Below are 11,855 nucleotides of genomic sequence, written 5' to 3'. Positions count from 1 at the left end.
GATCAGGCCAGTCCAGGCGCATTATTTAAACCCTTTAGCATGTGGCTTTTCCACATAGAGAAACCAATTGGTTCTGAAATCTGTTGTTAAGAGACTACAGTAATGGTCACCTTGTCCAATGTCTTGGCCCCACCCCTAGGGCAGCTGAATCTGAATTGCACAAACAAACAGGGTTCTCTCTCATTTAGAATAGCCAAGATGTCCTTTCTGGGCACACCTGGATAAAGCTAATATTACACAGTAATTACCGTTCTGAATATCTTTAGAAACATTTGGCAGTATTTCAATCAGCAAAAAACCCCAGAAAACTCCTTTGCCCCAGCCTAATTAGCATTTTTCCATTTTAACAACTCTTGAGATCTGCCTTCTTTAAAAAAAATTCCCCAAGACACAAAAACCCCACGTAAACAAAAGCAAATTCTGTTTTTGAGCCATCACGAATTGTAAACAAAACTCACATGCCACTTGAGCATGTTAAGACCAGTATTTCAAGTGTTTATCTTCCAGAATATAAAGTTCATTTGCTTTATTTGGGCAAAAGCAATTTTTTTTTAATCAAACATTCCATCACATGCATCAACATAACTGTAAAGAGACAGAAGTCATCTTGGGCAGTATTTTCTCCTCCTCCTCGGATATCGACTTTTTAAAAGGGTTATTTCATTAAGCCCTATTTTCAGATACCATCATCCACCTAGTCACGTGGTTCCACATACTCCAACCCTCACAAGTACTCTGTTCACGTCCGCTTTCTCCAACCCTTTGGAGGACTGCCTCCACCACCAGGACACCACCACCACCACCACCCACCCCACAAATTTTCCTTCCTGTAAAGCAAGATTCAATGTACTTGTGCCATGGACCCTGCATTCAGCCCTGGGGATGTCATTTCTAGCCATGACCACAAGCAGAGATTCAACCCAGTCAAGTGGTCATCTGTGAGAAATACCTCACACCTGTACACCTTTGTTATACCACTTAAAATCACTTTTGGGGGGGGGGGGTTTGAGAGCATCGTTGTTCAAGGAAGTGCAACATTCTGCAAGTACAATCTAATTACAACATCCAGGTATTTAAATTTGTAGTGATTCACAATGTTGTGTTTCAAGGTTTTAAAGGAGCATTTTTTCCCTGAAAAGTTAATAAAATTTGCCATCTAACATTAAGAAAGCCAGGTAAACAGAAAAACTCATGATTATAAAAATATAGTAAAAAATACAAGGGCAGTTAATTCAAGCAAAACAGAACCCACATTCTTGTCAAGTGTGCAGGTTTTAAATGAAGACTTAAGCAGTAGCAGTATTTCTTTTAGACAGCTACAAGCCTATGAAATAAAAAAAATGCACACATTGTGTGTGTAATCATCACACAAAGTACTTGGATACAAAAATGTTTATTTTAAAAACTTTTAAAAAAAGATCAGTTTTGTCTGTTCACAAAACCGTTTTTAAAAACACCATACAATTTTAATGCTGGCTAGTAAGCTGAAATTTTTGATTACAGACAATTCTCATCACCATAATTTGAACTGATCATTTTGTATCATCATCCAAATACATTTCCCTTTCAACTAAAAGTGCTTTTAAAAATGGAGGCACCAACAAGAAATATATTCAGATGGTACAGAATTTCTTATTTCTCGAAGACATTCTGTGGTTGACCACTTCTTCATTAGTTACCTGCAGCAAGACACATTCCTGCCAAAGAAAAAAGAAGTATCTGAAGAGGTTTATCAATGTGTGCTCCAAAGTAGCTATCAATCATTTCAGTGGTGGTCGTAAAGTTTTAGAAGATTGACTGGTGAGAACCTAGCAATCTCTTGATGGTCATATCCCACCCCAGGCAATAAAGCCTAGTGTCGAATTGCAGAAAGATACAACTTTCAGTTTTTACAAGTAACCAACTTAGAGGTCCTGTAGGCTTATAAATGGAAATCACCTACACAGTCTACTTTTACAGTGGTACTGGAGAAAAATGAACATCTGCCATAGGTTAATTCAATGGAATTTTGCTGCTTGGGATATGGGGAAAGACATGATTTATGTATAATACATATATATTCTAAGACATTATATGTAACTAGAAAACTATGCATCTGGTTATTAGAGAAGAAAAAAAAAACTGCTCTAGTATGTTGTCCTCAAAGAGATCTCTTATTGTTGCCTTGAGTATCCGAGTCAAGATGGGTATCACAGTTTATTGAATTTTTTTGAAGTCTACCTTTTTGCTCAACACCACTGAAGGAACCCCAAGAAAAGCTTTATTTAATGATCACCTGCTTGCCTCAGTTGTTGAAAGGTAGCACTTTACAGTCCCTGTGGCAGCAGATTATGCTTGTCCTTGGTTCATATCAATGCTAAATTCCAGCAGGGAAAAAAATGATATGTTAAAGTACCAGAATCTTCATCACGAAGAGGAAAAAAAAAATAAAAAAAATAAATAAAAATAAATGCCCTCCCAAAAAAGCCAAAAAGCCCCCAAATGTCAATTTAATATATTGGAAAACAGGATTCACAAAATTATTTGAGTTGAAATGGTTAACTCAATTTATTGCTATGTTAAACTACATATAAATAATCACTATACTGACATAGTAGACTGTCATATAGTATTAGTTTATCTTTTTTTTTTTTGAACAATTAAGAAAGGAAAAGTAAATAAGATCTTACCTAAAGCAGTTTAACTGAAGCTTAGAACTATTTTTCTCTACACACCCTCAGCTTTCGATGGCATCCTTCTAAAACTACGGCAGTTAAAAGTTTTGTAGAAACACAGCCCAGTTTTTTAAGACCGGCTGATTTTAGTAGCCGTCAAGAGTTCTCTTGTACTAGACCTGTGTCCCTGGAAGAGTACCTCGCTGGGGATATCTCCTTGCATTGAAGCAGCAGCATCTAAAAGATCTAAAAAGGTGTTTCTCTTTGCAGAGATATCCCTTCAGTTATCTAGATACTTTATCCTGATGAATTGCAGACAACACACTTTTCTGATCAGCATTTCAATTTACATATGTAACAATAACTTAGCAATGGACTTAATTATATACTACCCCCTCCTTAACTTTAAAATAAAAAGTCTATAATTACACAATTTCCTTTAGAATTATTTTATTAAATCATAAATGTACAACAGCTTCTTAACTCTACACACGCACTTAAATTTTTTAAAGGAAAACGTTATGTCTTATTACACCATGATCCTGGCTAATAGCTTTTCAAAACTTTGAGAAAAATCTTAAAAAAGAAGGTTTCACATGTCACCTGAAACTTACAAATTTAACATTATCAAAGAAGGAATGCTTCTACACTCTTACAAAGACCACTAGAAAGAAACAACAATTAAAAAGCTAAGAAACTGTCTCAAAGGCATTTTTTTGTGTTTTTTGTGTTTTTTACAATCCTTCCTCCACAGTAAGGTAATGTTATTAAATAATCCAATCCATTCACAAAATGGCTCTCTGCATCTGCTCTGGTGTCTTCTGCCATATCACTGCATATTTATGCATGACTGAGATAAGAGTTTCCTTAACATTGTTATTTCGATAACCTGAAGCTGTTCTGTTACCTCTGGGCTCTCATCCTCTCCTATTTATACAGTGAAGCCTGTTTCAACAGAAGTAAAGAGTAAAAAAAAAATAGGTTATGAAATTATCCATCTAACCAGTTTTTAAAGGAAAGATAACATGAGCCTAAAAAGCTTTTACTCCTGCATCTAGGTCTCCCAAGAGAAATAGCAATTGTAGTACTCTCATAAAAAGCCACTTACCCATGGCCAACAGGCAGAAAAGCTCAATAGCGGCTCCTCCCTCCATAACCCCCACTTCCTCCACTGCCTCCAGGACCATAGTTCCCTAAAATATTAAGAAAGAAAGAAAAAGTAAGTTTTATCATCAACAAGTCGTATTTGCCAAGATTTGTAGGACAAATAACATTTTAACTTCACACAAGTTAAAATTTCTAAAAAGCCACTTCCCAACAACTCATTACATTTACCCATGAAAATTCTTAAAAGGAACCTTTACACACATGTATCAATGGGGATTCTCCATAAAATGTAACCATCATCTGCTATAAATAGCCAGGGTTTCAAGTGTTTAAGAAGTTCAGATTTTTATTTTTAACTTTTTTTAACCTGACAGCCATTTTCTGAGTGTCATGCCAACAAGTTAAGAGTGGGGAAACTCCCTCTGTTCAGAGGTCCCAACCCTTTAAAAACTCATCAGAAACACTCCTAAGCCATTACTTGGGCCATGAACTAGCCAGCAGGATTAATTAAAGCCCAGGATTCTATCTGGTCTCTGCTGTGCTACTTTTTTATTTATAAAACCATCAGCCCAATTTTCATGTTAGGTCGCTGGTAGTTTTACAATTCTGGGTGAGTGAACTCAGTTCAAGTTCCTTTTTCAAACTGGAGACACTCACTAAGAAGAGTGAGGAAAAACAGATCACACTTAGCTATATTAATAGCCTGCAAGTTACACTTCCATTTTAAAAGGCTAACGATTCACATCATTTCATGCCACAAAACTGTCTGGTCACAAGAACCAGGGAGGTCCTAGCAGAGAGGTCAATTAGAGTTACGTTCAGTACCTCCACCATATGGTCCCCCCATGTTCCTGCTACCACCGAAGTTTCCACTCTTCATCGGACCGTAGTTTGAAGGCTGCTGGTTATAGTTTCCAAAGTCGTTGTAGTTCCCGCTTCCGTAATTGCCTGTTAAACGTCAGAGATGATTAAAATTACAGCAGCCACGTATGAGTAGATATTAACATTAAAACATATACTACACAAATGTAAATATTTATGAGATAAACCTCAAAAAATTACTACAACAGAAGGAAGGCCTCCCTACACTTTTAAAGAGACAGTGTTAAATTCCAAGTTCACATTCTCCCCACAAAAGTGTTCACATGAATTCATTACCTCCTCCATAGTTGTCATAACCACCTCCGTAGCCCCCACCCTGGTTGCCATAGCCAGGTCCTCCACCACCATATCCTCCTCTTCCTCCTCCATAACCAGGACTACCTCCAAAATTGCCACCTATTATAAAATAAGCCTTTCAGTAATTGCTTAATATCTTCAAAGTCAGAGAACTGTTCAATCTCAGGAAGCATACCGATCTACAACAAAGTGCTATGAGGGTTTTCTAGTGAACTTTTGCAATCAGAAAATGTTACTCTACGTTCTGTTATCTATGCTCTTGCACGTAATACACGCCTAAGAAATTTTCCCTCGCCCTCCAAACAGAGCAGAAATTATCGTCCCTGTCTTGGACAGCAACTCAGCTAGCAGAAAATTTCCTGGAGAATAGACATGGTTTTTCCCAAAATAAAGGGTTAAAAAGGGGTGGGGGTGGGAGTGGGCTGGCACTGGCTCCTGGTTAGTACAATTCCTCTTCCACTCAGCTCTGGATTTCTGCCCCATTTTCTTGCTAGATATTGTCCATCTGAGAAGCAGTAAGTTATATCTAGACTCCAACTACATCATTTTTTTACTCTCTCAAATCTTAAGTATGTCATTCTCCAGAACAATCTGGAGCCTCTACATCCTTTAACAGTAAGGACAATAGGGAAAAGATCGAAAGACATCTCTGTAATACCAAAACATTTGTAAGAGCTCATAATCTGAACTGATTTTTAAACAGACATTGTGTAAAAATCAACTTTTTAGAATTAGGCCAAGATACAGCATTAGAAATACTCTAACAAGACCATTTTATACATTTACCTTGAAACCCTACAGTTTAAAAAAAAAAACACTCAAAACACTACATAGGGTAAAACCTTTCTATTTATTAGTAATCTGTTTAAATATAAAATGAGTGAGCTCAACGTTGCAGAAGAAAAAAATCACCTTCATTACTTTGTGGGACATTAATGCCACGGCAAATGACATAACATGTCTTAAAGGATTGAAATAAGTTTAACAGCTGCAATACAAGTTGGCTTGCTCTTTTCAAGGGCCATTTTTCATTACCTTTTTATCCTGAGTTCTGTCAAAGCAGCAGCTGTGCTCAGACTTCCTGTTCTACTTGGACACTTAGTAAAGCCAGTAGGCTCAGAGAGTACATCAAAATACTGAAGATAAGGAGCACACAATGTCCAACCAATGTCAGGTCATTTTTATTTTTTAAATCACAAGCTAAAATGATCTATTTAAGTTCTATTTACCGGGCTCTTTAAAAGTACCAGGAGGGTACATTTCAAATCCCTACAACAGAATACTTAGGTGGGAAAACAAAAAAAAACCAGTATGGGAAAGCCGGGTCAGAACATATCCTACCTATAAACCAATGTCACCTTTTAAAAAAACAAAACCAAGCTGAATACTAAACAGGTAGGCACAGCATAGAGAGGATTCCCCACCCACCCTAAACCACCATCTTAAAACTAACCTCCTGGTCCTCCTCCGTATCCATTGTAACCATCTCCAAATCCACGACCACTTCCATATCCATCTGTTGGGAGAAAAATGGAAGGTCAAGCACTCCAGGTGCTACGAAGTGCACTGGCTACTCACACCTGCTTACTAAACTTCTTTCCATACCCCCTTCTGCTCCCTAATTCCTATTTTAACACTTTTTTTAATCTTCTCAGGTCTATTCTAAATTTTCTAACTATGGAACTGACTTATGTTGCTTTTATCCCACTGAAGGCAACTCAAGATTTAGAATGTCTCCCAATTCATTTTAAATATTTCTGTCCTCTTAGAATCGAGTTTTTGAAAGTTCTAACAATGTGCCTTAGATCTCAGTAGACTATTTACCCCTCATTCATTTCAATAGCTGCGGGGCTGAAAGGGCACTTTGCAGGTCCAAGTAAAAGACTAGGTGACAACCTGAAGGCCATAGGTAATAATTACACATTGGGGTGATGGGACTGGTCATGACTAGCCATTACTACAAATTCTGGTTATAAGCACACCATTTAAAACAGGATTTTGTATTTTCAACCACTGAGTACTGAGAATGAGATGGGCAACATATTTAGACTGGCTGGAAGAAAAAGTGGAGTCAAATAAAAAAAATCAAAGACTTTTATTGAACAGTTTAGCCTGCTTGTATCTTAAGCAGTGTTACACCTGGACTTACCAGATCCCCCTCTAAAATTGCTTCCTGGGCCTGGTCCAAAATTTCCACCACCACCACGGGAATCCCCAAAACCAAAGTTTCCTGCAAATGATCGTTCACATTAGCACCAAGTTCACCACTTAGTTCAGCAGTTAATCTGATGAAATCAAGAGAGCCACGCTACCTCCTCTTCCACTCCTAGAACTCTGAACCTCCTGCATCTCTTGTCTAGACAAAGCTTTTCTTACTTCTGCATTATGGCCATTGATGGTGTGGTATTTTTGCACTGTAACACAAGTTCCAAAATGTGAGAATCAACCAGCATCCTGCATTTTTTTAATCATCTTTTTTTTTTAATTTGGAGAAAAGTTCAATGCTTTAAAAGGCAAAGGGCAACAAAGCAGAAATTTTCCAAAGACACTACATAGAAACAAGAGATGTAATTTACTTACATACAATTTTATCCACAGGATCATGGTCATCAAATGTAACAAAACCAAAGCCCCTTTTTTTACCAGACTGTCTATCTGTAATTATTTCGATAGTATCAATTTTCCCATATTCCTCAAAGTAATCTCTAAGGTGATGTTCCTCAGTGTCTTCTTTAATTCCACCAACAAACAGTTTCTTCACAGTAACATGAGCACCAGGTTTTCCAGATTCCTAAGAGATAGAGATATTTATACAAGACATTTTTTTTTTTGCAAACTAAACCAGACATTTCATATAAGGAACATGTGTTTCTTGCTACAAAACCAAAGTGGGTACTTTATGCCTTTTTGCACCCCTAACTCATGACACTGGACTATTTCAAAGATAATAAAATACAGAAGTTATGTGTGTATGCACGCACGCACAATCCTAACAGGACAGTCCAAAGCAATCTTCCTGAATTCAAAATCCAAAGAGTTTAGTGCCAGGACACATAGAATGTGTCAAAGTGGAGGGAAAAAAAAATACCAGCGCTGGGAAAGAAAGCTGGTGAAATTCTTAGACTCAGCCTCTGAAAACTTGGATCAAGGTTGCCATTGCAAACAATTAGATTCTCAGACAAATCCGCTTCTGCTCACCTCTCTGGCTACTGCTCTTTTCGGCTCAACCACTCTTCCATCAATTGAATGAGGTCTTGCAGACATGGCTGCGTCCACTTCAGCCATAGATGAAAATGTTACAAAACCAAATCCCCTTGATCTTTTGCTTGCAGGATCCCTCATAACCTATAAAGCAAGAAATTGGACTCTTATTACCCAGTAAACACAATGTGACAGCACATATTTAATATGGTGAAACCAAAATTTTGTTTTTAAGTTTGAGTTAGCAAGTAGGAATTTCAAAGACAATTTACCACACAGTCTGTGAGTTTCCCCCATTGTTCATAGTAGTTCCTCAAACTTTCTTCTGTTGTTTCAAAGCTTAGGCCTCCAATAAAGAGTTTACGGAACTGTTCCTTTTCTCTCTGCAAACAAAAACAGGAGAGTGCATTGGGATTCAGATTCATGTTCACATACACTTTATAAAGCTCCTAAATGCTTGTTTTCTACTTAAGCTTTTCTAATTCTACACATAAACATAAGACATTTATAGTTACAGGTATTGCCAAAATGTTTTGTTTTTTTGGGGGGTTTCTGGAGTGTTCAAAGTACCAGTACAGTAACCATCTCCTGTCTGCCCTCTAGTGATGGTTCCAATAAATCTCAAGATAGGCCAAGTATGCACCATAAATGATATGAAAAGGCCACCTTTTTCATTAAAGTTGCCGACCAGTTTCGGAGGAAAAAATAACCTTTACCATTTTTTCACAATTTTTTATTAGTGAAACTAAAAGCCTGATAATGGGCTGAAATGTTCTAGCTAGTTCCATTTGATGGGTGAAAAGAGTTTCAACAATTTACACAGGTGACTAGTACCTTCAAATTTTACTCTTAATATTACTCTCGAAAATTTAAGTCCCAGGAGCCCTAATCCACATCTTGAATTTATAGCGCTCTTTACAGCTTTCCAAAATATTGTCATCTCATTTGATGCTAACTAAACCACCCAAGCAAGATAAACTGCTATTATCACTATTTTACAGATGAAGAAATTGAGGCAGATCAAGCCTCAGGGGATTAAAAATTAAGTTGGCTACTGGAATTCAAGTGAACTGGAGCGAAATTCTGCTCTAGTAACAGATCTAATGCCTTAAAATGAATTCTCAAATACGAGAAGTTGTCTCTCATTGTGTGTATCCAAAACGCACATTCTACTTAAGTGCATAAGCGGATTTTTGCAATTTGAAGTAAACCATCAAGTAGGACTGCAGACAACGTTAAAATGCATCATTTATAACATCATACTTCAACTACAACCTCTCTCAAAGAGAAACATGTTTAATAGAAGGGAATAGTGCTTCACAAATCTCAAACTAGATCTTGATTGCTTAAAATAATTCAACATCAAATACTAATTCCTAACAAAGAAACTTCCTAGAATGTACTCGGATGAAACGTTTCCTTCATTCAGGTCTTCAAATAATCCAAGCAGTACAGCAAATTGCAATAAAGTGAAGCACAATTTAAAATAAAATGTTGAGACCTTGAATATAAAGGAAGGAAAGGGCATCTTTTAAAAAATAAAATTATCTAGGTTTATTGAGGCCAAATATCAATATTTAGCTCTTAAGCTTCTTTTCCAAGTTATTATATTCCAAGTCCAACTGCACAGATCAAGCTCATCTTAACTTCTGTTTTATTCTCATTTATCCAAAATCTCTACTTTCAGCTGCAAACCTCCTTAAAATTAGATTCTAATGCTTCAAATAAAATTTTGACGCTTCAAATACTCAAGTCATTTTCAATGGCAACTGATAGATTCAGAAATGCTAAGACTCAAAAGAAGGCCTGACTACCCGCCATCATTAGGGCATGGCCACGTGGTAGATACAGTAAAGAAAGAAGATGGAGAGGCCAGTTTCACCTTTTCTAGTGTGACCTTGGCCAAGAAGTTTTCTCATTTGCAAAGATAAATCTCTCGAGCTTGAGGTCAATGGGTTTACAGGATTATAGTGTGATCCCAGACTGGAGAAGGATTAAATACTAGAGCCTAGCAAGTAAAACAAATTATCTCGGAAAATAACATCCCTCGACTATTGGTTTTATAAAACTGTAATTGTGGACTAACGAGGCATGTGCCTACCTCATTTTGCATTAAGAAGCCTAAAAGGGGTGTTTTGTTCTGGGTTGCATCCACTAGTGACAGGACTGACTAAATTTAAGAATAAGCAGCCTCCTCTGCTGCCCCGCAAGCTCACGCTCCCTTTAAGACATTACTCTTGGGGGCCATAACACTTAACACTCACAACTAAGAACGAAACAAGTTTGTTACCTTCTCCCTCTTCCAAAAAAAAAAAAAAAAAAAAAAGATAATTTTCAAGCACCCATTCAAAAAATCTTAGAAAAGTGGCACAATAGACTTAAAATAAAAGTGTTTGCAGGTTAGAGGTTCGGACTTGGAATTACCCTGGGGACTGCCCGCTGGACTGGGCCCAAACACCCTTTACCGAATCATCACCCGATTGCACTAATTGATTTCTGGAGGTGGCTGTGGCCTCCCCCAGCCTTGCTCCGTCGCGCCTTTTGGCGTCCTGTCCCTCCTAACAGCTCCAACCGAACGCGCGGTCCCGGGGGAGCACGCGAGCGCCGCGCTCGCGCTCCCCCTCCCCCTCCTCTTCCTCCTGGAGAAGCGGGAGGACCCGGCCCCAGCCGCCCCACCCCCCCTTTGTACATTACCGAACACGTGGTCCAGCGCGGGAGGGAGGCGAGAAAGGAGGAGGGAGGGGGATGGGCCAGGATGGCGCAGCAACTTTTCCCGCTTGCCCTCCCCTCCCCCAGGCCCCAGCCCGGCCCGAGGCGCCCCACACTCACGCCGGGGTCCCTGGCGGCCGCCCTCCCTCCGCGCTCCGGGGGCGAGGGCGCCATTTGGCCGGGCCAAGATCGCCGCGGGGACGGGCGTGCGAGCGGACGGCTGGGACGCTGGGCCCGGGAGAGGCGGAAAGCACCCACGCCGGGCCTGAGCCCCGCGGCCGGACCAACAGCAGTGGCCGAAGAGGCTGCGACGCGAGCGACAGAGCTCAGGAAAATGGCGTCGCTAGCGCTGGGCGCGGCGTCGGGAGCGCGCCGCGGGGCCGCGCCTCCCCTCCCCTCCCCCACCCCGGCCGCCGCCGCCGCCCAAACGGCCGGGGCCAGCGCGGGAAACCGGCGGGCCGGGCCGGGCGGCGGACAAGCAGCGACCCCGGGCCCGGCTCGACCAGGACTCTAGGGCGGCCGGGCCCCAGGGGGGGAAAGCCGCCCCAAGTCCGGCCGCCCCTCCCCCACTTCCCCGCCGCGCGGAGGCAAATGGCGCCCGCGGCCCGGGGGGGGGGGGAGCGGGGGGCGCCAGCCCCCCCCGGGCCGGACCCGCCCCGGCCCCTAACGCGGCCCCCCCCCCACACCCCTTCCCCCGGGGTCTGTCTCACCTCCATGGCGGCGTCGGTCGCCTCAAACCGGGGCCCCGCAGCCGAGCGAGATGAGAAGGATCTCCGCGGACGGGCGCGAACCGGACTCGTCCTGGCGCCGGTGGGGGGCTGCCGTGCCACGGCCCGGGAAACTACACCGCCGCCGGGCGCTGGGCGCAGAGTCCGAGGCAGGGAGCGAGGGCGAGGGCGACCGCAGAGGAGGGTGACGAGCGAGAGGAGCAGGCGGAGGCTGCGAGTCTGGCTGCGGCTGCTGCTGCGACTGCTGCTGTCGCTCGTGCGGCTGCCTCTTTTCTAG

The 11,855-nt window shown here is 41.2% G+C and overlaps 1 protein-coding gene across 3 annotated transcripts; it reads right to left on the bottom strand.

Moving 5' to 3' along the window:
- Positions 1–1,380: 1,380 nt before the first annotated feature.
- HNRNPA2B1 (heterogeneous nuclear ribonucleoprotein A2/B1) lies at positions 1,381–11,850 on the bottom strand. 3 transcript variants are annotated; one of them, XR_003569996.1, is made up of 12 exons: positions 11,561–11,672; positions 8,414–8,524; positions 8,139–8,285; positions 7,521–7,731; positions 7,253–7,354; positions 7,090–7,170; positions 6,394–6,456; positions 4,920–5,039; positions 4,587–4,709; positions 3,763–3,847; positions 2,276–2,356; positions 1,381–1,697 (listed from the first exon to the last, which is right to left on the bottom strand). XR_003569996.1 is itself a non-coding variant. In XM_027872032.1 (11 exons), the coding sequence occupies exons 1-10, from the start codon at positions 11,564–11,566 to the stop codon at positions 3,786–3,788; spliced, it is 1,026 nt and encodes a 341-aa protein (XP_027727833.1). In that variant the 5' UTR covers positions 11,567–11,850; the 3' UTR covers positions 3,350–3,599; positions 3,763–3,785. The 3 variants fall into 3 exon arrangements, 2 of the variants coding, with proteins under 2 accessions (XP_027727833.1, XP_027727832.1); XM_027872032.1 differs by lacking the exons at positions 1,381–1,697; positions 2,276–2,356 and adding an exon at positions 3,350–3,599 and having other exon boundaries at positions 11,561–11,850; XM_027872031.1 differs by lacking the exons at positions 1,381–1,697; positions 2,276–2,356; positions 4,920–5,039 and adding an exon at positions 3,350–3,599 and having other exon boundaries at positions 11,561–11,670.
- Between the last annotated feature and the right edge of the window lie 5 nt (positions 11,851–11,855).

Source organism: Vombatus ursinus, unplaced genomic scaffold, assembly GCF_900497805.2.
Source record: "Vombatus ursinus unplaced genomic scaffold, bare-nosed wombat genome assembly UNPS02014799.1, whole genome shotgun sequence".
Classification (NCBI taxonomy): Eukaryota; Metazoa; Chordata; class Mammalia; order Diprotodontia; family Vombatidae; genus Vombatus; species Vombatus ursinus.
This window is presented reverse-complemented; position numbering and strand designations above follow the sequence as displayed.

What these genes read in the sequence shown, in the direction of transcription:
- HNRNPA2B1 (XM_027872032.1), bottom strand. An exon ending in AAAGAGCAGTAGCCAGAGAG is followed by an intron (nt 7,732 to 8,138) that starts GTGAGCAGAAGC and finishes TCTATCTCTTAG; the next exon opens with GAATCTGGAAAACCTGGTGC. An exon ending in TCCTGTGGATAAAATTGTAT is followed by an intron (nt 7,355 to 7,520) that starts GTAAGTAAATTA and finishes CTTGTGTTACAG; the next exon opens with TGCAAAAATACCACACCATC.